This window comes from Mycteria americana, chromosome 11 (assembly GCF_035582795.1).
Source record: "Mycteria americana isolate JAX WOST 10 ecotype Jacksonville Zoo and Gardens chromosome 11, USCA_MyAme_1.0, whole genome shotgun sequence".
Classification (NCBI taxonomy): Eukaryota; Metazoa; Chordata; class Aves; order Ciconiiformes; family Ciconiidae; genus Mycteria; species Mycteria americana.
In genome coordinates, this window is record NC_134375.1 from 25,775,541 (window position 1) to 25,800,462 (window position 24,922).

Below are 24,922 nucleotides of genomic sequence, written 5' to 3' on the forward strand. Positions count from 1 at the left end.
TAGTATCTATGAATCTGTCTCGCTTGTGTGGATGCAGGCCAGAAGACATCCTAGAATAGCTAAAAAAAAAAAAACTTCTTACATTTTCTACCAAGCCAATAGCTTAAGCATCACCATGAGTCACAGAGGTTGACTAGCTGGTGACAATCATGTGTTGAAATTATAAACGTCAAAAGGCTGTGATTCACTTAAATCAAGCGCCTGTGTTTAATTTATTTATATTAAGCTTCCACATTTCTGAGACAGGGTTTCACCCAACTGCTTCCTTAGGAGTGTAAATCACCATCAAAGTACAGAAGAGTAAATCTGCAGAGCATAACTGGGTTTGAATATGACGCACAGCAAACAATTGCAAAAGCACATATACGGATTCATTGTTAAAGCTGCTCCAGCCTTGGAAACGTCTTCACATTTTTCCACAGTTTATGCAGGAATTTAGAATGTTGCAACTATATAATTAGTATTAGATGTGATTAATTCACACTGTGGGAAAATACGGAAAAAACTGAAATAGAGCTCTGTGGATCTCCTTTCTCTCCACCCAAACTGCAATCAAGCACATGCCTATTTGACTCTCTGAACATACTGCCAGAACTCAATTCTGGGAGCTGGCTTTTTTCTCCTTTGGCTGTAACACTGAATGTTTCATTTTTCAATGTCACACTGTTTACCATGCACATACTTTAGTCATATCATTTCACAGTGTGGTTCTGGGGCTGGTTGGCTCACGGCTTCTTTGTACCTATTTTCCTTCGTTCTCTTTCTCATTTCTTTTTCACAAGGCTGTTTGCCAAGTCTTATTTGCCTGTATTTGTAAAATAAGAACAAACTATTATCAGTCCTTTGAAAGGCACATAATACAGAATTCTAGGAAAAAAGCTGCAGGTTTCATCTGCTTGGTTTGAGAAGAATCAGTTTTGATTTCTACTCTGGTTCACTCTGGATTTTGCTCTGAGCTATATGTCAGGATCAGATCTAAAAATCTTCAAAGTTTACTTGTTGTAATGCCGAAAACGTGAAACCCAAACCTTTTTAGAGTTTGATAGGGAACAACAAATTAGTCCTCAGATTACTGCAATGGGGTTCAAATTTGCTTGAAGAGCTCTGTGAACCCTAGCAAAAATCTCATGGAAATTTAGCTTTTAATGATAGCTGAAGTCCGTCAATGGTTGGCACAGTTCCACAAGTTTTAACGTAAGGTTTGCAAAGCTTTGGCAAACACATACTTTCACTAGTGTTTCCTTACCTGCAATAAGCAAGAGTAACACCTTCCTATGTATACTCAGTTTCTGAATTTGGTGTGTATTTCACCATGCTAAAATTAAGTGAAAACAAGACGACAGAGAAAAAAGTGAGATAAGGAGTAAAGCACGGGAAAAGAAATTAAGACTTTGGTCCTACTCTGCCCAAAATTGCACGTGCCTCCTGAAAAGATGAGAAGTGAAATGGAAAAAATAAATACCTGAGTGACTTAAATATTTAAGTTTCATTCTCAAATCTTGCATTTGGCTTTAAATTTGGTGCGACCTCTGCTGTGTTTAAGGATAACTATGCTGTACAACACAGCCCAGGGCAGAAACTCTCTTAATTCAGAGACTAAAAAGAGTGAGCTGGAGGCTGTACTACCTTGCCTACCCGGTGCTATGCCCGAGTTAGTTAGCATTACTAAAAGACGAGCCCACGACATCAGAGGCAGCCTCGCGCTGCGCAGACCTTCTGCTTTCAAGACCACAGCTGAGAGCCTGCGCGTGGCTGCGCCCATCGACCAGGCTCTCGGGCTGCGGGCGTCACAAAGGACGCCACGGAAGAACTGGACTCAGGGGTTTCTAATCCTTTTACCCAACCGTTAGTTATAAGGCTACCTTTAAACTGTCCTGAGCTGCCATTTTCTTCTGCAGTCTATTGCTGTATGATTCCCTAAAAAGAAGCATTCTGTACATTGGAAACAGAAAAAAATAGGCATAAACAAATCATAATATTATAAATGGCATATCATAATGCTAAAAGTTATTTTGTAACACGTTCCTAATTCTAATCACAACTTCCTACTCTGATAACAATTGTGTTGATTTTAATATAAAATAATCCCTAATTCTTTACTATGTAGGTTGTGGCTTGTGTGAGCTAAAAACATACAGATCATTGATTATATTCATAAGCTCATCAATTATCATATTGCTGTCATTCTGTAGTAACTATTTTTAACCAGGTTCAACATGTTAAGGGGTGTGTAAAAACTCTGAAAATAGAATCTGGCTCTTAACCATATTTGTTTGTATTTTTAGCTCGTGTTTATCTGGCACTTACTGGCCTCTGAGTTATGTGCCTGCACTAACGGGGGAGTAAACCTCCTTGCCCCAGTATTTACTTAAAAAAACATTTGGTCATGTACTCTCCCTTCTTCTCTTAAATTCAGTATATTGTACTGTATGCGGCTTTATTTATAAAACGTTATGCTTACTGCAAATTCTAAGCCTTGGAACAGACTTTATTGGATTAAAATTAATTTCCTTCAAAACGTCTGCCCTTTTACATCTGAGGAGAACGCTCTGACTTAATATTTTGAGGGGAGGGGGGAAAAATAGTTAATTAGGGGGAAAAATATGCACACCCACCCCCTCTGACAACAGGCGTGCCTTCATCCCTGTACAGCACAGCCTTCCGCCGCCCCGGTGCTCCCTGCAAGCTCCGCGCGAGGTTTCCCACGAGGAACGCCCCGGCGCTGGCCTGGCCCCGCTGCCTCTGCCGGTGCCGGTGCAACCCCACAGAGCAAGCCACGTGCTGCAAGCGATCCCCCACCTCATTCTGCCTACCAGCCACAGCCGTTACGCTTGCGCTTCTCCAGACTGCAAGAAATGCTGCAGGGGTTCGTATGCAGTCACAGGACTGGAGACCCCCGTACCGAGGTCTGTCCCCTCTCCCTTTTAGTTGCTGCAAAGGTGGCATCGGCAAGGTAGTTTGTTGCCAGACTAGAAGTTTCCTGACATGGGCGACTTGCCCATGGTTCAAGGTGGGGAGACATTACTCAGGTAAGATCCTCCTTGACCACAGAGCAGAAAACTGTACTGGATACTCAGATTTCTTTTTTTCTTGTAGTGACAAAAGCAGACATAAGAGGTTTTCAAACCGAGGTCCACAAACCATTCTGGAGCAGTAAGGGGTTGCCGCAAGCAGAGCGGCAGCGCTCCGTCTTACCTGGACGAGGAGCCAAGGCTTCGGCCATCGCTGCCGCGCTGTCCGCGGGCACAGCTGGAGCCGCTTCACCCGCCCGCGGCACAGCAGCACCATCCCACGCCACGCGTGCTGCACTCGTGCTCCGGCGGCTGGGAGCGGCAAGGAGGGATGCAGGGGGAGCAGGGGCTCAGCTGGGGGACAGACGCTTCCCGGGGAGGACGAGGGGCGAGCGGCTCCTCGCCAGAGCTGGACGGGGTCGCGATGGGTACGGCGCGAGGCCCTGCTGTGGGAGAAGAGAGGGTGCGTGCACGCTGCCCAGGAGCAGCCGCTCCTTCCGCAGACGGGGGCTCTGGAGCAGAACCGGCATCTGCAAACCCTTGACCGGCAGCTCTCCAACCCAGGGCGCAGAATTACTCCTGACAAAGGGAACTGCCAGCCATTGCCCCTTGGGGAGAAGCAAACTAAATGCTTCCTCGCATTTGTGTGAGCCAGTATAGCTTTGTAAGAGATTTATTTTCTCCAGGCACACTACATGAAGACACGCCTTAGAGAAGCTGGTACAAAGACTCTCTTTTCACCACCACCACTTAAATATTCATAGAATGGGGAAGTAATGGGGAGGTTATTGGGAAGAGATGATAAAGGGAAGATCTGATAGTAGTGGAGAACAGATCTACAGAGTGAGCTTTAATAAATAACTGCTATAGTCTCAAGTGAGTTAATAAAATTGCAGACCGATTTAAGCACATCCCCTTAACTTGCCCTTCAACAACTGCATGGTCAAGACAAAGTACACAAACAGAGAGGTCAGCATTTGCTAACGACCACGAAAAGCTTCCTCACTGCAGTATTGCAGACAGACTGTAGTTACGAGACATGAACGCTGAGTCACGGACTATACCCTTCCCTACACGTGTAAGACATTAAGTGTTCATCACAAAAACTTAAATAAATTAAATCATTCCATTGCAAATGACAAAAAGGGAACTTTCAAGTTGCGCAGTTATTATTCAGAGATATGGAAGCAATAAAGTTAAGGTTCCACATGCATCCTCAGCTCTGTGCTTTGGTCTACATGTAGTGTGGCTGTTAATTCCATAAACCACTAATAGGTTTTTTTTTCCTAAAAAGAACAGAATAATACTTTTTATCTGCATACAGTCTATAAACTCTCTAGAAAGACAGCTCTACTTTTATTTAAATAATCCAGTCTCCTCTTTACTGACACATTTTTATGCATTAAGATCTTTTTCCTGTATTTACACATTTTGACGTTCCAATCACATTTCTCTACACGGAGCCCCACTGACAATCCTCGTCTCTAAGAACCTAACCAGGTTACAAAGGGCTTTCTCAATGGACGTATCCCTCTGTGTTTTTCTATCCATTCACAGCATTCCACATATCCCGGAAAGTACTCAGATAAATCTAAATCCAACTTAATTGAATGTGCAGGAGGTCTTTATATGCCTATAATTTTTCATCATTACTCAGTCTTGTTATTCACAGACTGCTGCAGGTTGCTTACAAAATATATACTGTGTATTTTTCAAGCAAGTGACTTGCATTGACTCTGCTGGCATACAAGTAGTTTACAGTACGTAGAAGCTATCTCACATATACATTTAAAGCTGCAGTAAAAATATTTGATGCTATATGGAAAACAGTATTAAAATCACATAATTAAAGGCTGTATCAAATTCACAAAAACAAAAGAGAACAGATTCAGTCTTACCAACAAAAGCGGATATATTTATCTCTACCGTGATGTTTTCAACATCTGAGGGCTTAGGTGTCCAGTGTTACTGACATCATAACAAATTTCTTTTGGTTTTCTTTTTCTTGTGAGACAGGCAAGTTTGTGAGACATTTTCTTATTGAATTTTGAGTGATCATTTTAAAAGAAATTCCAGAATATGGAAACATTTCTCTGGAAACAAGTGGCCACTATATTCCACATCGTTTGCAAGATGCAGAAAGGAGTGATTCTTATACAAATATTCAGAACTCCACTGTATTTTCTTTAGAAGATGTAGATGAATTTGGAAGAAAAGCTTAATATTTTAACTGTGTATCCATTTGGGGTGCAACACTTCCTTTTATAAGATTAAACAAAGAAATTCAAGTGTACTATATTGAGGCCCAGGTCTGCATTATACCTTGTGCAGACAAAACATTACAATTTTGTTATGTTGAAGGTTGTAGGGACTACTTTTTTGGGGTTTTTTTCTTTTCCTGTATTGTCTCAAATAACAAGCATTTTTACACTTATTCTTCATCATCTACCTGGCTAAGAAAATCCTGAAAGATGCAAACTGGGGGATAGGCATCTACAGACAGGCAACTCACATGGAAATGTCGTGACAGCCATAGTAGAGAGATCGCCATGGTAGAGTCTGAATATACAAGAAGTTCAAGAGCTTCCTACTGTATCTGGTATAGAAAAAATGCAGAGCTGAAGTTCTTTATAGAATTTTTAAAAAATAGATTTAGAGCTTCTTGCACCGTAAGTGGCTGTGAAATCAATCAGAAACACAGATGAATACACATGCCAGAAGTTTGTGAATTCCGCCCAAAGAGAAAAATGAGACATAGCACAACATAGCTATGCAAGAGGCCCGTGACAAAAAAAATTGTCCAGGGATAGCTTTGAAATATTTCTAAACAAGTGTAACATTACTGAGGAGGGAAGCAATACTATAAACAACAGGGTCGTATTGTAACTTGAATTAAAGAAAATGCCAAATACCAAAGGAACACCTTTAAAGGGGCTTTGGGGGCGGGAGGGCACAGCTGGGTTTTCAAGCAATCGTAACCACTCTCTGGCTTGCACTGGGATGAGGCAAGAGTGGCACCTAGTGGCTAGCAGGGCTGCGGTGCTGGTCGCCATTGCCCGCTGGGACACGATCCAGAGCTGCTGTTCCACAGTGCCGTGACCATCGCCTGGGCTCTAACTCAGTGTCTGGCGAGTGTCTTGCTAGCAAAACGGGGCGGGGGGGAGGAAAGGCTGACATTAAAGGAATAAGTAAAGAGGTATTATTCGCTGTTTATCTGCGCTTTGTTAGAGACTTAGCCTAGAAGCAAGTAGGTGGCAATTTTTTTTTTTTTAAAGCTGGCAAGAAGAAATTGCAGTGTCTTTAAGATATTTAGTATAGCTATAGGACTAATAGTGATCTGTTCTTTATGTATGCACATGTTCAGTTACCACTGACTTCCAACTATAAAGAATATTAACAGAGCACTTTCATATATCATATACACATTTGGTGACATTTTCCAAAATGTACTTAATACTCTTTTATGAGTTGCATATTTTTACTGTGAAAATATTGGAAAGAAGTTCCCCAATTGGGAATTCTGGAAATTTCTTATGAGAGGAGACAATGTATTTGCAGGAACAGATTTCCTGAGAGTCACTCAGATCCCCTGGGGCAAGATCAGTTTGTTTGCCGAGGAAAGGGTACAGTATTATGGTATTAGGGAGATTTGATGAGTTCTTGATCCAGGTTCCATTTTAATTACGTATTATTAATCATTTTGCAGTTGGAAAAAATCTAACACTCTCTATGTGTAACTAATTAGGAACTCATGTTTTTTAAATTAAAGAAACGTGTAGAGGTTTCTTTTGCAGTGTGGGGTTGAGTTGAGAATACATAGCACTAGAGCATAAATTTTACTTCACAGTTCAAACTTTGTTCCTCTAGAACAGCAAACAAACAGGAAATTAAATTGTGTATTATATTCCAAAATTAGTGTCAGATACTACAGACACTCCTGATTCCTCAAATATCACCACTAAAAAGGCCGTTTAAGTAACCTAATCTGCTTTGTCTTTGCAGTTCTTATCCTTTTGAAACTGTTCTCTCACAGTAAAAATACTTTCTCTAACAATCCCTGCACACAGCAGCCACACAAACATAAGCACATATTAACTGGTATTGCTGTGTATGACTAGGGTGGCAATGAACGTGAATGCTACAAACGCTGCTATTGCTATCAGCAGTCAGAACAGCATGCAAGGAAGATCTGAATTGCAATCAGTGTCATGCACAAAGCCATTAAACTAATATTTATATTTAACCTATATTTAACAGAATTGAAGTGGTGACTGTTAATACAGCTACGAACAATGACATAATTTAAAACATTTAAACATTTATGTAACATGGAATAAAATACAAAATCTGTGTGTGTTGGTAATTCATTGCTTTGGAGTTCAACTTACCAAAGTGTCTACATACTTTGGAAGTGATTCTTTTTATTTTCAGTTTTCAGATTATAAACTGAAATTTAAAGCTAAAATTTCAGTTTTAAAACTGAAATACAAAATTATTGCAGATTTTTAGAAAGTACTGTGATTCTGCCAAACATTGACATTCCCCACATCCAAACAGCAGTTTTGGTTTGGTTTGGTTTTTTGGGGGGTTTTTTTTGGTTTTTTTTTTTTTCCCCCCTAAACTTTTGGTTAGGAAAGCTCACATTGGCCTAATATGGCTGATAATGTGAAAGCTTGTATTTAAATCCCTGGAAAATAAAGGATTTTGAAAGTGAGGAGAGTGTAACCCTTATCCATTTTCTATCGTTTCAATAATATAGCTGCTTACAATACAATACAACAAATGAGATTTGTTGGCACAACCTGCCGGAATTGTAAGCTTTAAGTACAATCCTATTCTCAGTAAAGAAAGTTTAAAATACAGGCAAATGCGAAGCCTTAGTCAGTACATTATCTCTCTATATTGTGTATCTCTTCTGTCCAGTATTTCTAACATACATCACCAATTTTACATCGTTATAATGATCTAGCTATTAAGTTTCCTGTATCTGTCCTTTGAGTATTCAGAACACAACAGCTGTATGCCTTTTTGAAACACCCGCAAAACTCACAATTTAAATTAGCTTTTAAAAATTTATTTATTTTTCCCACGTAGGCCAGCTATATATGCTACATCACTCATCAGACCTTCCCTGTAACCTTCTGGTTAGGACAGGTCCTATGTCCAAGAGTTAAAGTACAGCTAAGGGGCAACGGAATTGCAGCATTTATTTGTGTAAGTAAAGAGCATGCAGGAGTTTGAGTCACGGAGCAGGACTCGGATGCGCTAACCGCTGTTATAAATGCACATGCGATCACAGGCATGCATGCAAAGTAACCCCTGCTGTAGAGTTTTCCATCTAAACACAAACGAAGAGATTTATACAGATAGGCAGGGGACCTCAGTAAATAAGTAAGTAGTACTGATCATGAAGATAAGCAACACACGAAGATCATCAACCACCTTATTCGCCATCAACGATTTGGGGGGTGGGGGCGGGAAGGAGAAGCAGAGGATCATTTGTTGAAAAAGGACGATCAAAAAGAAAGAAAAAATGTAATTAAAATGAAACATTTGAAATGTAAAAACAGCCAACTCCCATCTGTAATCACCCGTGAAACCCAGAAACAATGATTGCACCGATCTCCAGCAGCGTTGTCTTTGGCCAACTCCAATAAGCTGAAGGAACTGACCATCTGCAGAGACGTGTACAATACCTGCCCTGAACGTGTGAACGACCGCTTTTGTTGAAGACATGGAGACATGGTTTTAGTTAATGCAAGACAGTTCAACTGGTAAAATGTTACTAAATCAATTGTATATCAATATACATTCTGGTATCGCGGCAGTTCAGCGTGTAGGGTAACAATAATGGAAAACAGAACTTGCCATTATGTATCATTAAAGTATAATCAATTACAGGAATCTGTTAGTGCTTTCCTTCAGAGAATCAATCATGAGGAAACACAATCTACTTAAATGTGCAGATAACAAACGGAAATGATTTTTAAAACAAGGTGATTGGGTTGAAAACATTTTTAAAGATAAACTTTAACAGATTTCCTGACCTCATTTTATTAATGTAAAAGTCAAAATAGACAAAAATGCTGGCTTTATATTCCAAGAATGGAATATGAAAGTTCCTATTAAATCTGAGCCTGGAGCGTGCATTTTCCAGCCAACATCTGAGATTGCATTTGCTGTATTCATCGTTATATATTTGTGTGTATATACAATGATGTCACTGTTTATGGCAATATAAAGTCCAATTCAAAAAACACAGCTTCTATACTGTCCTGGAGCTCACTTGCACACAGGCTGAGGTGCAGCGCTCACCAAAGGCACAAGTTAGTGTCAGGGCTCGTCTGGAAACAGGAGCAGAGAGGTGCCTGGCCGGAGGGGCGAGCAGGCGCGTGCCCTCGCGGGGGTAGGCACCCATGGTAAAAGCTAACGAACCCGTCGGACTCATCCTCGGCCGTGCACCAGACGATTGGTCACTGCAGAAATGCTTTGTCAGTCAAAAGCAGAGCTGAACTGCAGTCTGAAGAGACAGGGCAAGAGAACAAATGAAACAGTTTTGTATCCTGTAAATTCTCTCCTCGTGCCTCTCTCCAGATTTACCCTGATACACCAGGATCGCTCGTGGTTTACACAAGAACCCTGGGTACGAGTCACCCCTGTAAGACAAAACTGAATCAGCCGAAACACTTTGGACTTGACAACAATCCCGCTCCCCAGTTTTGTCTTCTCACACACAAAGGGAAAACGGGAAGATGAGGTGAAAACCTGTGTTGGGATAGGATGAGGGGAAGGAACAACTCTCGAAACGTTAGGGGTGGGAGGAAAAAAAGCTCACCAACGGATGGTAAAAAAGCTACGCAGGCTGAATAGCTTTCACTCCAACCAGTCCCAAGTGCTACTGAAAAGTATTATCTTTTCATTTAAGTGAAAGCAAGCAACGTGTAAAACCTGCATTACGAGGATTGCAAGGGGTCCTTGTTTAAAACCGCTCTGCCTCCCCCTCGTATCGTTCCCTGCCTTCTTTCAGCAGAATCTCCCTAATTACCGTTTCATTTCTCCACAAGCCCAGCAACTCCCACTCAAGAGCGGCAGCTGGTGCTGCCAGTATGTAGACAGGCCAAGGACTGGGACATTATTTGGAGGAAATATAGCAAGTATTTACCGAGAGACCACAAGGAATTAAAAAAAAAAAAATTATTTTATTTATCTATGGGGATAATTGTGGATGTTAATTGGGCTGCTATTTTATGGAATTCAGTACAGAACTTGGACCAAAAATGACGAATATTTTGGGATTCAAGTATTTTTATAGTACATACTACACATTCTTATTTTCTGAATGTCAATTAATCTTTAAGAGATTTCCCATTCTATAACCTGTAATAGATCCGAATGAATATAGATCTCATAAAATCTGCAGGAAATTGCAATTCTGAGAGATGGAATGCAGTAGGGAAGGGGAGCAGGTATAGAAATTGAGTAATTTTTCATAACACCACCATCTTATATTTCGCCTCTTTACTACGCCTTTTCATATCATTGACATTTTACAGGTAGTTAAAGCCTGGAAATTTGGGTCTTTCTGAGAGAACAATAATCACTTGACCTCTAGAGAGCTACTTCAATAGCCATTTACCTCTACGGGAATTTCAGTAAAAATGGGGACAATTTTCAAAAGGCAACACAGGATTTCCCCCTTCACTGAGAGGTGTGCACTTAACGTTGAACATCCCTACCGCCATCATTAATTAGTGACACTAACACTGTGATACTTCATGGGACTATTAATTTCCTGAGTGTTAGCAGGAAACAGCTGGATCCCCAGCTACTACACGAATGCACTAGAAGACACGACGCTTGTGTTGGGGAAAGATTTACAGGGATCTGAAGTGGTACGTGGTCTTGTGAACAATAGTACACAGCTTGCTATGCAAGATCTTCATGTAAGATATGATCAACCAACAGCCAGGCACTGTGCCAAATACAGGCAAAAATGTCCAGGGCAGAGACTGTCTACACTGCCAACGGCAAAAGAGTGAAGATGAGTTAGCGTAGCAAACGCTTCCCCAGAGCAGATCCCCAACCTGCCTCCACAGCCCTCTGCTGCTGCTTCCATGGGGGCAGAATTTGAAGCAGGAGAGAAGGGAACTGAGATGGGCACCCTGGTGAAAAGGGAAGCATGACAGAAAGGAGAGGAGAACATGCAGAACAGTTCAGAACTGCACTAGGGCAGCAAGGTCTACCGGTGGGCTGGGCAGAAAGTCTCAGAAAGCCCTTGGAGCCTCCAAGACCTCCCACAGCCTTTCACAACCTCAGGTGACCTCCTTCCAGATCATTTTACCTCATCACAATTCCATACACCCATTCAAAAATATCACAAACCCAGCATAAGCTCCCACAAGCCCTACAAATTGTACCAGATCTCCTCAGCTTGCTGCCAACCAGCTGGCCTTCGCCAGCCCTATACCCAAAACCTCCACTGTCCCTGCCAACATGACACACCTCCCCCAGCTCCACCCTTCTTCGCTGCCAAATTCAGTTTTGCATATGATGCTGAAAGCTCTTGAGCTGACTCTGTCAGCAGGAGCTTCACACAGGCACAGAATATCCATGAAACCTTTCACTAATATATTTGATGGGCACATTTTGGATCCACAGTAATACTTCTCTGAACACATGCTCCTCATTTCCAAAACCTAACTGGATACAGAATAAGATTTCAAGTCCTTTTTTTCCGTCTAAATTGAATAGTCCAAAAGCTTTAGCTATATAGCTGTTAGTTCAAATCTGAAATATGAAACACATAAAATGTAACATTACAGTAACAGTAACTGGATTTAATGTTGTGGGTTTTTTTAATGAACCACAAACAAAACACTTATTTAAACTTGGCCTCTATGATTTTTCAAAGGAACGTACCATCACTTTTTCCAAGCTTTTCCCACAGGCAAGTACATCCTCCGGTTTTTAATTCATCTGTTTATCTATTTACCCGTTGCACTTTGCTGCAATACCGCTGGGCCTGACCTCAGACATGGTCCTTCACCGAGGCGGTTTTGGGGGTTTTTTGTTTGTTTGTTTGTTTAAGGCAGGACATCTCCCACAGCATGACCCACAAAACCAGTGGTAAAGGTGTGCACATCAGGCAATATGCATAAGGTTGAAATGCAGAGCTTTGAACAAAAATTATTAAAACATAAATATTAAACTATATACGCATATAAATACGCATAATTATTTCATACTATCACTCATGGTCAAAACTGTACTAGTATGTAGAGTACAGCTTAGCAGACTGTACTTCTAAGTCTGAAGTTTTTACACATCATAGAATTGTCATATTTTCAAATTGTCAATTTTTATATTCAAAAGACCCGAAAGCCATTAACTGTGGCCCTTGACATTGATCTATCTATTGTGGTTTGTGCTATTACCTATTATTCACGGAAAAATAATTGCTTTTATTTTCGCAAATAGTTTTCAAAAAAATCTGAGTTTAAAAGTCACCAGTGACTATTTCACAAGCAGGAGCTTTCAACTAACCATTAAACAAACATGCAAGTGTATTTCTACGATAAAAAAACCCCCATAGCTCACTGAATTCAGACAAATCCTGTATATTATGAATCGACCAACCACATGATTAATGAAATGATGCATGAAAATAGAGGCAGAGGCAAAATAACCTACTTGAACCCAGAAAATTTTCAGACAATAATCATTACCAGCTTTAATTAACTTCAACACAAAAGCGGGGGCTCCTTCTGTTTCAAGTTAATGAAGCTCAACACACAGACACTACAATTAGAGACAAAACATAAGTCTAAAGCAAGTTGTACCTTAGGATTGAAATAATGAGCTTGGTATTTTAATTTTATAGTCAGCAATTATGTGAGATTCAGAAACAAAGAAACAATACATGCAGTTGAAATGTTAAGGTACGAATGTAGCTGGTTTTCACTCAGTATCTTTCTTATGAGCCAAAGGCAAGAAAGTAACTTTTTTCCTACAATAAGCAGTATGTACAATACCCTGGAAATATTTCCACTATGATCTTCTAAGATTTATTCACTTTCATACTACACAAGTCAGAACTGTGACCTCATCTAAAGCTATGAACTGCTTAGTGACTTCTATCTTGCCTTTCTCATATATATTCATTAAATCTTTATCTATAATACTGTTATTTCCATTTAAAATGATTGTTGTGTAGCAAAAAAGCTGCTCTCCCACAAAAATGAATAAACCTAGATTACTTGCACCCTTTTCAATAATTTGCCTATTCCTAAACACCAGATTGGAAGAATATATGACCTTTAACTTAATCTCATCATGAAACACCTCCAAAAAAAAAAAAAAAGGCCCAAAAAGAGAAAAGATGGTCTGCCATTTATTTCTTCCATTTATAGTTTATTAAACCTAAAGATAATAGGAAAAAGGTGGAAAAAAGCAGAGAATGTCTGGGCTGTAGTATCAGATATCACTGCTTATTACTGGCTATCTGCCTAGTAATCATAAATCCATAGGGTAATATTCTAAAATCTTTTGCTTTTCAGGTAGGTGCGAGCCAAAAAGAAAAAAAAGTTTAATTTTCTACGAAGAGAAGAAAACAGCAAGCACAGCACAACTGGGTACCAGGATGCATAAATATTCCTGATTACAAACCCTTTCACATAAAGCAAACAGGAAGAGTTTGAAGCTAACAGTGTGTACATCATGCAAAAGGTATCTCTGTCCCAAAAGATAGATATCACACAGACTATGAATGAACTGCGCCAATAAATTATATTATTCCTCAGAGGGGAAAGGAGAGCAATGTTATAAACAGTGACTTCAGAAAAGTGAGAACAAAAGGGCATTGAATTTTGCAAGAGTAAATTAAGGATCTTTTTTTCCTGGAGGAGAGCTCAGTTATCATTGACCAATGAGCCTTATAAATAAAAACATTAACTCCAGTGCTGCCTGCTCCTTGAAGCACCTTAGCATCACGTCCCTTCAATGTATCAGAAACTAAATGCAGATACAAAATACGTACAAGGACATACAGAATTAAGAAGATGTTTCAAATAGATTCTTTAAAATATACTTTCCACACAGTTCAGAAAGCAGGTGATGCTGGCAAAACGCACACCTCGAACATGCTGTGCTGTGCACCTTTGGTGTAGAAGTCTTACCAAATCAGAAAACAACCACCTCTCTACAGCACCTCCCCGTGCTGTCTGATACGTACTGACTATCCACGGGTAAAGGAAAGCTAAGCCAGAGCAGCATTTTTCAAAATTAATCTTGATAGGATCAAAAGCCTCAGAACTGTCACCTTCCTTCGGCATCGCTTAACCCAAGGAGAGTCATTTTGTTAACAAATACACCGAGATCTTGGCAGGACTAAAGGAGCACACAAGTAAATGTGACTCCCAGTGTGAAACTGCTCAGTGCTGAGGGTAGGGCTGCTCCAGCCAGGTAGAAGGCACGGGGCTCAGCGTTCTCGCGGCCCAGCAGCTGACCTGCTCTGCAGCAGTAAGTTAAAAGCCAACTAGAAAGCGTTTTCAGACGGTGACAAGCTCTTTTCTGAGAGCGCGATGATCGCTAATTTCTAGGCCACAAGCCTCGACAAGCAAGTCACCTGCCCGCTATAAAGTGATTTTTGATCCCAAGTTCCTGTCTGCCACCACCACTATGCCAAACATTAAGCACTGGCAACCCTAACTTCATCCTGCATGGTCATTTCTCCTTTTCTCTGGCTTTTTAGCCGCTTCCTTGGTTAGTTAGAATGGGAAATTGATAGCCTCATGAACGTCTGCTAGAGACACGTTTTTAAACACATCATCTCTGTCTGCTCTGACAACGATAAGACGAGTTTCTCTGAGGTTTATGGCAATCTCAAGGAGCATATGTTTTTCAAGAACATTGGAGTATTTTTCCTCATCTCCTATGCAGCATTCCTCCCTCACTCCCTGAGCGTACTTGTTTTGCCGAACTTCTCTGAAACCCATTTTTAAATGGTATTTGAATGTTACCTACTCTTATTCTCTCTGAAGGTTTCGTTTGTTTTATAATGAAGCTTATGTCAGGCAGCTTCTTACTGTTTATATAATTACCTAACCTGACACAGAAGAGGATGGAGGAAAGAGGGTTTTGCCTTTTTTTTTTTTTTTTTTTTTTTTTTAAGTAGCTGGAAATGGTTTCTCCATTTTAGCTTCACTATAAGCAAAGGTAATGGTTTTAGAGAGACTTGCAAGAAGATTACTGTCAGTACTCTTGAAACACAAAGATATTAACACTTAACAGCTTTGCCCTTACACATTATTTAGTTATTCCTCCTTCTCCAGCCTTCTTTCCTGCCCTTTACAGTCTTCTGACACCTAACTTTTTACTGCGCTGTTTCTGCTTTCTTCTGCATCCTCCACAGCCTTCCTTTCACAAACCTCGGCTTCCCTTGCTTTGTTTAACTTGTTCTGCCTACTCTTACATCCCTGCCCAGACCAGGGGACCTGCCGTCCAGGAGGTGCTCATCTTCCCAAACAACGGTCTGCCTGGAAATGCAGGGAAAGTCGGCAGCTTCCCAAGTATAAATTGTGGCATGCTTGGATCACATGCTATTTTGACTGCATGGAAAGGCAATCGCCTTGGCAGAAGCTATTCTGGTTTGGGCATTTTTGGAAGGAATGCTAGGCATTTTGAAAGAGGAAATTTTTTTGGAGCCTCAAGTGAAGTTCTTGCAAGCTTACACTAACTACCAGCTTGAAATGGCAAATTTCAATCTAATTTTAAGGCTGCAGCATTAAGTATTGTTATTGATTTCCTGCTAAAAGTTAATTTTGTAATGTCTCTTTTTTTTTTTTTCTTCTCTTTTTCCATCTTGAAAGTGAACATATCTGTTTTCATTTGACTGGCTCCTGGTACATCATTATTCCTTTGTCTGAACAATACTAGCTTATTCCTCTACCTGTTCTATTGGAATAAGTTAAAGAATTGCCTCAGAAAAACAAGAAAGAATTCCGTGTTGCAAACACTGAGTTTTATCACTATTTTAATGGGAAATTCTGTTTTACTTATAACCTTAACCTGTGAATTTATGTGAATATGCAAGAATCTCAGCTTTTAAGCATGTCTCTAATTCTTATAAGATGCTCACAAAGAGCATAAAAAAGCAACCTGGAAATACTTAATGATTTGAGCATGGGAAAGGAAAAACTGTATATATGTATTATACGTATGTAAATACTTTCTGTTCCATCTTGTTATTGCTGTTAGACCTGACCTGTGACTCTTCTTAGTTTTGGAAAATACATTTCTTTTGTGCAGAATTGTGCCAGAGAGGAAAAGCCTTATACTGCAGTTCAAATCCGTCCTCTGAATCAAGCAGAACAGACACTCAGACTAGGGCCTCTGAGATCCAAAGCGACTGCCCCATCCATCAGGCTTTTCTGAGCTGAGTGTCTCACAAACTCTTCTGCTGCGGTTGTTTCACATCATAGAAATAATTTAATATTCACTAGAGAAGCAACTTGAACAGGCTTCTCATATCCTCACTGAGAGCCCTGCCTATCTGATTACGAGTTGTTCTGAAGCGGAGGTTTCTCTTGCTCAGGAAAAGCTTTGGGGTATCTCAATGTTTAATCGGAGAACTTGAAATTTTCAAAACCCTCGTGGGATGAGAAAGGTATTTCCCTCTCATTTCTGGTAGCAAGCAAACACAATAAAGGGACAAATAAATATAAAAGGAAAAATCTCGGGAAGTCAAAATTATCTGCTCAGTGATACAATTCTTTGACAATTCTAGGTTTCAGATTTCTGTAATTATTTACAGCAGACATCACCAGGCAAAAAGCACGGTGTCCGCATTCGATGGGTAGAACTGAATTTATAGCGTGTTCTTCAGTACACAATTCACACGCTTCAGATAGCAATTGCTATCACAAGAGAGGTAGGCAGGAATAAATCCAGAACTGTCGGAAAACTAATTCTGGTAGCTCTTTAATGAGTCTAACCTGTTAAGGGTACCAAAAAGATGAGTCCTACAACTGGAGTCAGAAGAATGAATCTCCAGAACGCCGTGCCAGACTTTCCCAGAAGCAGAGCATGTTATTTGCAATAGCGAATTCAGACCATAGCTGCCGGTTCCTTTGCTGTCGAGCCCCGTGTAGACAGAATAGCTAGTCAACTGAACAGCAAGAGAATTACTGTTCTTTTTTGATGGCTCCCGTATATAGAGCAGAATGGCACCAAAATGCCAATTATTTACAGCAGAGAAATTATGAATTAGCTGAAAAATCAACTCCTGCATCTCTGCTTCTGAGACAGTTAAACTCCACGCATTTCTGTGCTTAACTATCAAACTCACTCCCTGTCAACAGAAGTTATGAACACACATAAAAATAAAATAGTTCTAGTAATTTACATTTGATTTGTTTGCAGTAAGAGAACTTAGGAACTCTTAGAAAGATACTTGTGTGGAAGGGGGAAAAGTAATGAAAATTATCCACTTATCATAATTGTTTTAAAAAGCCAAAAATTTCCCTCAATTCTCAAAGAAATTCTACAAAACTCCAAAGTGAAAATAACTAATGGAGAAGTTAATCTTCATCATCAGAAGATGAATTAAAATATCACTAGCCATTTTTTTTTTCTGGCTTCATAAAACCTTGTTCTTTTTTTCTGTACACTTACCACAGAGGCAGAAAACAGATAACAACTTGGAGATTAAAAGAAGCCAAAAGGTGCACGGCCCCTCTTTCTCTGTACGCTCTCTTGCTGATGTTCAATCCCCGCCGAGCACGCACAGTGAAAGCTATGTGAGAGTCTTCCTCTGAAGGTTACCTTACATGTGCATCAATTCTAGAGAATTCTTAACCATTAACATTTGAATTCACCGATGTCTTGATAGTTCCACAGTCGTTTCAGTTTTCCTCTACCCAACCTCAGCAAATAAATAGGAAAGAGTAGACAAGCTTTTAAAGTACTCTCCACTGAAAGGGCTTATCCTTAGAGCTAAAAGTCTGGAAAATTTGTTGCAGTTTTGGTATTAGAGCAGTTGCAAAGTCCTTAATTTGAGCTCACAGAAATGAACAAGAATAATACTAAACTAAGAATTGCAAAGCTGAAGCTTTTTTTTCTTTCAGAAAAAAGTATAGGTGTCTTTTCTGAAAGAAAAAAAATAACAAAGGAAAAACTAAAACCGAATACAGACTCTAACAGATGCTTTTATCATTGAAATGTATTCTGTTGTGCCTTGTAGTTCACTAACTGACTAGATGCTCATGCTGTTATTCCCCTTTTCCTTCCTTTTAGCCCTCAAACTGCAGTGTAAATCTTAAGAGTTTGGGGCTTTGTTGTTGCTATCGGTTTTTAATGTATTCTGAATTCTACGCTTACTGTCTTTCCTTGCCCTCCCTTATCTTTTGATCATTACTGAAAACTTCGAACTGTTCAGAAAACTCAGTAACGACAAGACCTCTGCAGGTCCTGGCAGCATTTCTACATCATAGCTGTATCCAAATTATGCCTTCAGCTGGATGCCCATAACCATATAGCAGAACCTGCTGCAGTCCCACAAGCGTTGGAGGAACACAAAGACAAACCCCCTGAGAGCAGGTCCTGCGTGAGGCACTTCAGGAAAGAGCTTCCGAGGCAGATTTTACAACTGAATAAACAACGTTTCCAGGGTTTCTAGCTACTTCTGCAAGAATTGCACAGGGCCGTGAAAAGTTAACAGTTTAGATTGGTGCTAGTTAAGGATCTTTTCCTCGTGCCTTCTTACAAGCTACAGGTACACTGTCCATATCCCATTCAAATATAGCTGAGAGCACTTTGGTCTGCAAAATATTTCAAAGAAAGTCTAAAAAGGAATTTAGGCTGTCAGATCTCATATTAGGTTTCCAGGCTTGGAGTTTAGAAAGATTGATTTCTGATTTAGAAAGTAAGTAGCTTGGATAAATAATCCATGAAGCGCATCAAACTTCAGATGCTCCACTGCTATTTTAAATGCACTTTTCAGAAAGTCATTTCAGCCATTGGTTCTGAGTGCTTGAAGTCCAACAGACTTCCCTTTCCATTGTGGATGTTCAGGACCCTTCAAGAGATGACGTCAGTCTTGTGGACATTATTCTAACAGCCCGAAAAATATGAATACCAATAGACTGTAAATCTAGTTATTATGTGCCTCACTCAAACTTAGTGAGATAATAAATATGCAAACAGACTTTTCTGAAATAGTAACGTGAAAGTAATCCACGTGCTATAATAGGAGTTTAGTAAAATTATGTAGAATAGCTATTCTCAATTATCTTTTATCTTTGTATTTTCCAGTAACTGATATCAACATAATTAAATTGTAATTAAATACCTAAGCATTTAACAATCCATCATTATAAATTTTTGCATGGTATCATTATACTAAACAAACATTTAGGTCAGAATTTTTAAAAAGTCACAGCAATTTAAGTTACGCTTTTATGTCTATATTTAAGCTCTATATCTAGCAGCTGAATTTCAAACTTACTACAGGTCAGGTAGCTCCCCTTGAAAGAGAACAATAAACTATCTAGTAATATTAACAGTCGAAGGATTAGACCCAGAAGCTATAGAGTTTATGAACTGGACTAATTCTGTTCCCCAGCCCTCTTTTGCTTTTTGTGCTTTCTCCTTAAACTTTTGAAGTCTCACCTTTTGTAGACTTTCAAAAATCATTAAATATGTGTAAAAAAGTACATTGTTCACCTGTGTAAACCACTGGAAAATCCTTAACCATCCGACTGCTGATTTGACCGGATCTTTTCTATAGCCAACATACATACTCTAGGAGTAAGGATGAGATTTTCAAGGGCACAAAATGCAATCAGGAGTTAACAGCGAGCAAAATCTGGCAGACAGGTACCTAACTCTGTTATAGTTTTGAAAACCTCTTCCTTAAGACTCAGCCATATGTTAAAAAAATGAATAATGAAAAGCAGCCTTATACCATTATTCCTTTTTATCCCACTAAATTAAGATTATTCTTAAAAGACAGTAATCCTTTCCTAAAAACTATTTGATTAATTCTCTTCTAGTCTTGTGACATGAAACTGAAATAAGGTCAACCATCTTAAAGTATTGGCACTTGAACCTCTCCTCTCTCTTATATAGAAAGTGAAACTGCAACAATCCGAAAAGAAAACATCTAGTAATTCAGGTGACATTAACTATGCACTAGCCTTGATTCTATTAAAAAGAAATGACCTTGCTTTTTTATTATCACATCACACACACGCAGAGAAAACCCAGCTGGAATCTAAGGCGAGTGAACTGATGAACTTAATTAACACACAGAAAATAAAAGAACTACCCTGCAAATGTGTATGTATAATGAAACTGTTCAGCAAATGAACCAGTAGTCATAATGAAATTTTGTATGACTTGCTCTTGTCATTGGGGTCAGAGGTATGAAAACTGGGTAGGAACCAAGCATTATAAATCTTTATTGATTCTAAAATTAATTTTTTTTAAAGTTTGTAAGAAACAAAGTGCAAGTTACTTTTACTGCTCCATTGAGAACTCCAGCATCAGTTCCACTGCTAAGCATCCACCTCCTGAGATTATTGAAAACCAGAAATAATGCAACATTATAATAGATCTTGTCCTCACCCTGTTCAGATGGTAGCAATACTCTATGCATTTCTATCCTAAGAGCTCAGATACAATCACAGAAATAGTACGCTACCGTAGAGGACTCAGGTGCCAACAGAGAGCACGACTGCAGTTTAAGCATGCTTTACCACCTCGCTAATAACTGCCTAAGAAGAGCAGCTGGGTATCACATCGGTGTACTTTTACACAACAAAATCTGTCCCGTTTCTAGTGGTTTAAGGAAATGTGGTGGGAGGAGAAAGCCTCTAAACCTATGTGGTTGTATCGGCTGCATATGCAACAAATCCATAGGTATATGACAGCTCCAGGGAAGAGTGTTCCACTTCAGAGCCTCTTCCAGGGGTCCGAACGCAAACTCCACCACAGTGTTTCTGTGAACCGTAACAAGGCAGTTTATACCTTAGGAAACACATACCCAAGCACAAAGGAAGTAAATGATCAGGAGGCCAAATTTCTGTTAACAACAATGATTATAAATTATTTGAAATTTCTTTTTAATAGATCGCCTCCTAACAGAAGATGTTACCCTCTTTTTAATCTTTTCCCAGAAATTTTTCTCTGGCAAACAATGAAGTCAACAAAACTAAAAGATAGTTGTAGAATCACTCCAAAACCTGTAACATCCAATACTCTTGCTGGGTCTGTGCTTGGCAGTTGGCCCTGTATTGTTTTTTTTATCGTGTTAAAGCCACAAAAATCAGGAGGAATTACTTCATTTTAAACAGAGGCAAGGACAGAGACAGTGTCCCGTATAAAGCAAGATGAGCGATCCTTTACAGAAATATTGTGACAAGGCAACTTGCTGTAGCAATACAAACGGTAATTTATCTTATCTCCCCAAGTACGTTATAAGGCATGATTAAAGACAGTAATTTCACATAGCAACAATTTGAAAAGAGTCTTTAATAACACAGAATAACTTGAAACCATACCCACCAGGCGAGAAAACCCTGGATTGGGTTAAAGGTTCCAGTGTTAAGTAACATTTAGAAGGTCATTTGCTCTAACTTGCTAAAACCGCAGCTCTCAGTTCACATCCCTAACAGAAAAAAGAATCTCCCAAAGCCCAAATACTGGAGGGTTAAATCTTTAAAGTCAGCTCTCAACGATTCTTAGTTTGGCCATTACTCAAACATGCAATATATAATGCTGATGAGTTAAAATCATATCACCCATTTTGATTTATTTATTTCAATTCCCTGGGAATTTTATTTATGTTTATAACTACAAGGTTTGTATTGGTGGTGCCAATAGATTCAGACCAGGGACAGACAGCTGAGTGCTTAGACCATTATACAGCATTACAGTATATTGATTAGAATACCTATAGAATTACTAAGGATGAAACTAATAATGTTACTAAGAGAAATGCCCAGAAGGGATCAGGTCTAGCCTAACCAAATAATATAGTTTCAGCATTGCTGAAGAGAATACCAGCAGTCTAAAAGATGAACTCTTCAGTTATTATTTTCTTTAAATTGGTGTTTTTTCACAGTCAATAAAAAGATTAATATAATTTTATTTCTCCCTTGTATCATTTTTATGTACTGACACAATATTACCTATACTGTCCTCAAGACATAGAAGGTGACGTTGGACCAATAAAAAGCACAAAAGCACTTTCTTTATGTGCTTTCTGAATTTCCGGAATATCTGAGCACAAAGAGCGCAGATTGGTCCTGTATCACATACCACTAAGTCAAAGCATTTAATCCTGTCTTCCACATGTCGGCCAAGGCAATACAAATGCCAAAAAATTCCTCTTCGATAGCAGAATTATATACACTGTATATTATATAAGCCTTCTGTCGCCCTCCACTTGAATGTACACTATCAAATCATTCTGGCCGTTATTTTATATCGAGCAGATGGTATGATGAGATTTTTGATAAAGAACAACAATCACCCAGCAAGGGTTGCAAAGGGGTCGCTGAAACCAAGATTAACAATTGATTAGCTTTAATGGACCGTGACAGCAATAAACAACAGAGCTCTACACAAAGATTTGATTGTCCTGTTAATGCTGCTGGCACAAATGGCATTTAACTGGCTTCCTGAAAGTGTTAATATCTTCAAAGCCGCAGCAAATGAAGGAAAAAACAAAGGAAAAAATCACTTTGTCAAAGGGAGAACTATCCTGCAGTGAAGAAGCACTTACAGTAGACCTCTAAAAAATCTTCTATAGAGTGTGTTTCTGATTTATTCAGACAATAGTTCCTATTTCTCCAAGGCTTGAAGTTCAAAAAAATAAAATGCAGCACACCTCTGCAAGACTGGAATGTAACAGAACTCTACAGTATTTGAATACAGAAGCCAACATTCATTGAATACAACAATAATATGAATTTTCACTTTCAAGACGCTCATTTTATCTTTACTCCAACATGGGCTGACAGATCTCAGTATCACAGCCTTCTAAACTCAGGTTTTTTATCCTTAGCTCTGATAAGTTCACTCTGTGGGGTTTTTTTTTTCCTTTCTGCACAGAAATCAGTAATTTGCATCATATTTTCATTAAAATAAAATGTTTTGTGATTACTGGAAGTAACCATGGTAAAATCTGAAAATAGAACTTATAGATCTGTGTATTTCTTAGATACATGTATGGGAAAAATTCTGCGGAAAAAGCCTCTGTTTCCCTTAATGCTTAAGCTCAAAATGTAAATGGACATATGGCAAATATTCACAGAAGGTTTTAAAATTAAATCTTGATAGCTAGAGACAAAGTAAACAAAACTCCACCTTACATGGCATTCAAGAAACCCAGGATATAGGAATTCATTAAAAGGTAAGGAGGTATTTACTCATTTAAGCATTGAGTAACACTTTCTATTAAACTTTCCATTTTAGCTTAGATTACTTGGTTTCTAAATTAACCTGGTTTTTTTAATTATGTGTCTTATTTAAGCAAAGATTTTTCTTTTAAACATTTTTAACTGTGAGCTGCCACAGTGCTTCTCCCTCCCGTGTTATTCCTAACGGCAACATTTTGAGACAATAATGGTATGGCTCCAAGGGCTTCTAGGTAAGAGAAAAAATGGTGTCTGCTCTAGACTCAGATCCAAACGCAAACCATTTGCACAAATCAAGGTCATACTAATCCCATCCCTGGGGGTCCCACCCCATCTGCAAATTCAACTCTCTATAGAACAATTCCTTGCCAGTACACTGCAACGATGAAACATGCTGCTAATTACTGCGTTTAAAAATCTTGACCTAAGCAGACATGCAGGGAATTTAAATGAAATCTCTAAAAGAGTAAAATCCACCTGCTTGGTCTCCCAACACACAAACGCTAAATGCATAACCTGCCAAATACTGAGCCAGCCTTCATCAATTCTGTTTTCTGTAATCAGCATCCTTCTATTACTCACACGCTTGGCTTTCTAGAGCAGTTCTTCAAGTAAGCTATTGTATAAACTGTTAGAGTATACTCTGATGATAAATGTTGAGGAAAATAATCATTAATTACCTGTAAGTCAGCATCAAACTCATGTTTCAGGTAAGCATCTTCTGCAGCTTCAACAAGACGCTGAAAAAAGAAAAGAAGGTGTATTTTTGAAATAATAGATAACAACTTTAAATCCAAGTGTTTCTTCCAGTACAACAACAGGGATTGTTTGAGAATTGTGTAATTCATTGTCACCACATGATACCTGCTATGATACTTCATAGGATAGAAATAAATGATCCAGATAAGAAAAAAAAAAAACAACCCCACAACAAAACCACACCACAAAAAATCACCAAACCAAAAAAAACCTCCAAACCCCACAAAACACAAGTTTTTTAAACCCTCAGCATCCATGATTGGTGGTACAGAACTCTCAAAACAGCCTAACTACTAATAAATAAATTAAAAAATGTAAAGGTAATTTTTTCCACTAGTGTTTAGCACCCTGCAGCTCCCACTCCAATACTGACTTTTGAAAGAACACAAAATAAAAGTTGCTTTCACACTGGACCTTATTTTGCACACAGGAGCCCTTTTAAAATCTTTCTTAAAACTAAAATAGGAGGTATTTCCTAATAATGCGCTTGATTGCAAGCAACTGAAACAAAAAGGAATTTCTAAATAACACATCAAATATAAAAGATTAGAAAAATAGAGATTAGGTTTGTTTACTTAGCAGATTTGGAGTGGTGTGCATACTACCTTAGCATGGTGCACAACTACAAGAAGATTTTTCTGCTATTACAGACGTAATATTTACTGAATGACAGCAATTCAGTAGTATTTTTTTTCCTCTTAATAATATTCAGAACTCCCCGTAGTAGTTATTGTT

The 24,922-nt window shown here is 39.0% G+C and overlaps 1 protein-coding gene across 1 annotated transcript in view; it reads right to left on the reverse strand.

The window, feature by feature from the left end:
* CACNA2D3 (calcium voltage-gated channel auxiliary subunit alpha2delta 3) overlaps window positions 1-24,922 on the reverse strand; it is a 485,172-nt gene that overhangs the window by 311,745 nt on the left and 148,505 nt on the right. Inside the window, exon 4 of the mRNA XM_075514383.1 lies at window positions 24,109-24,168. Within this exon, the coding sequence (XP_075370498.1) occupies window positions 24,109-24,168 (60 nt within the window). The remainder of the gene's footprint in view (window positions 1-24,108; window positions 24,169-24,922) is intronic.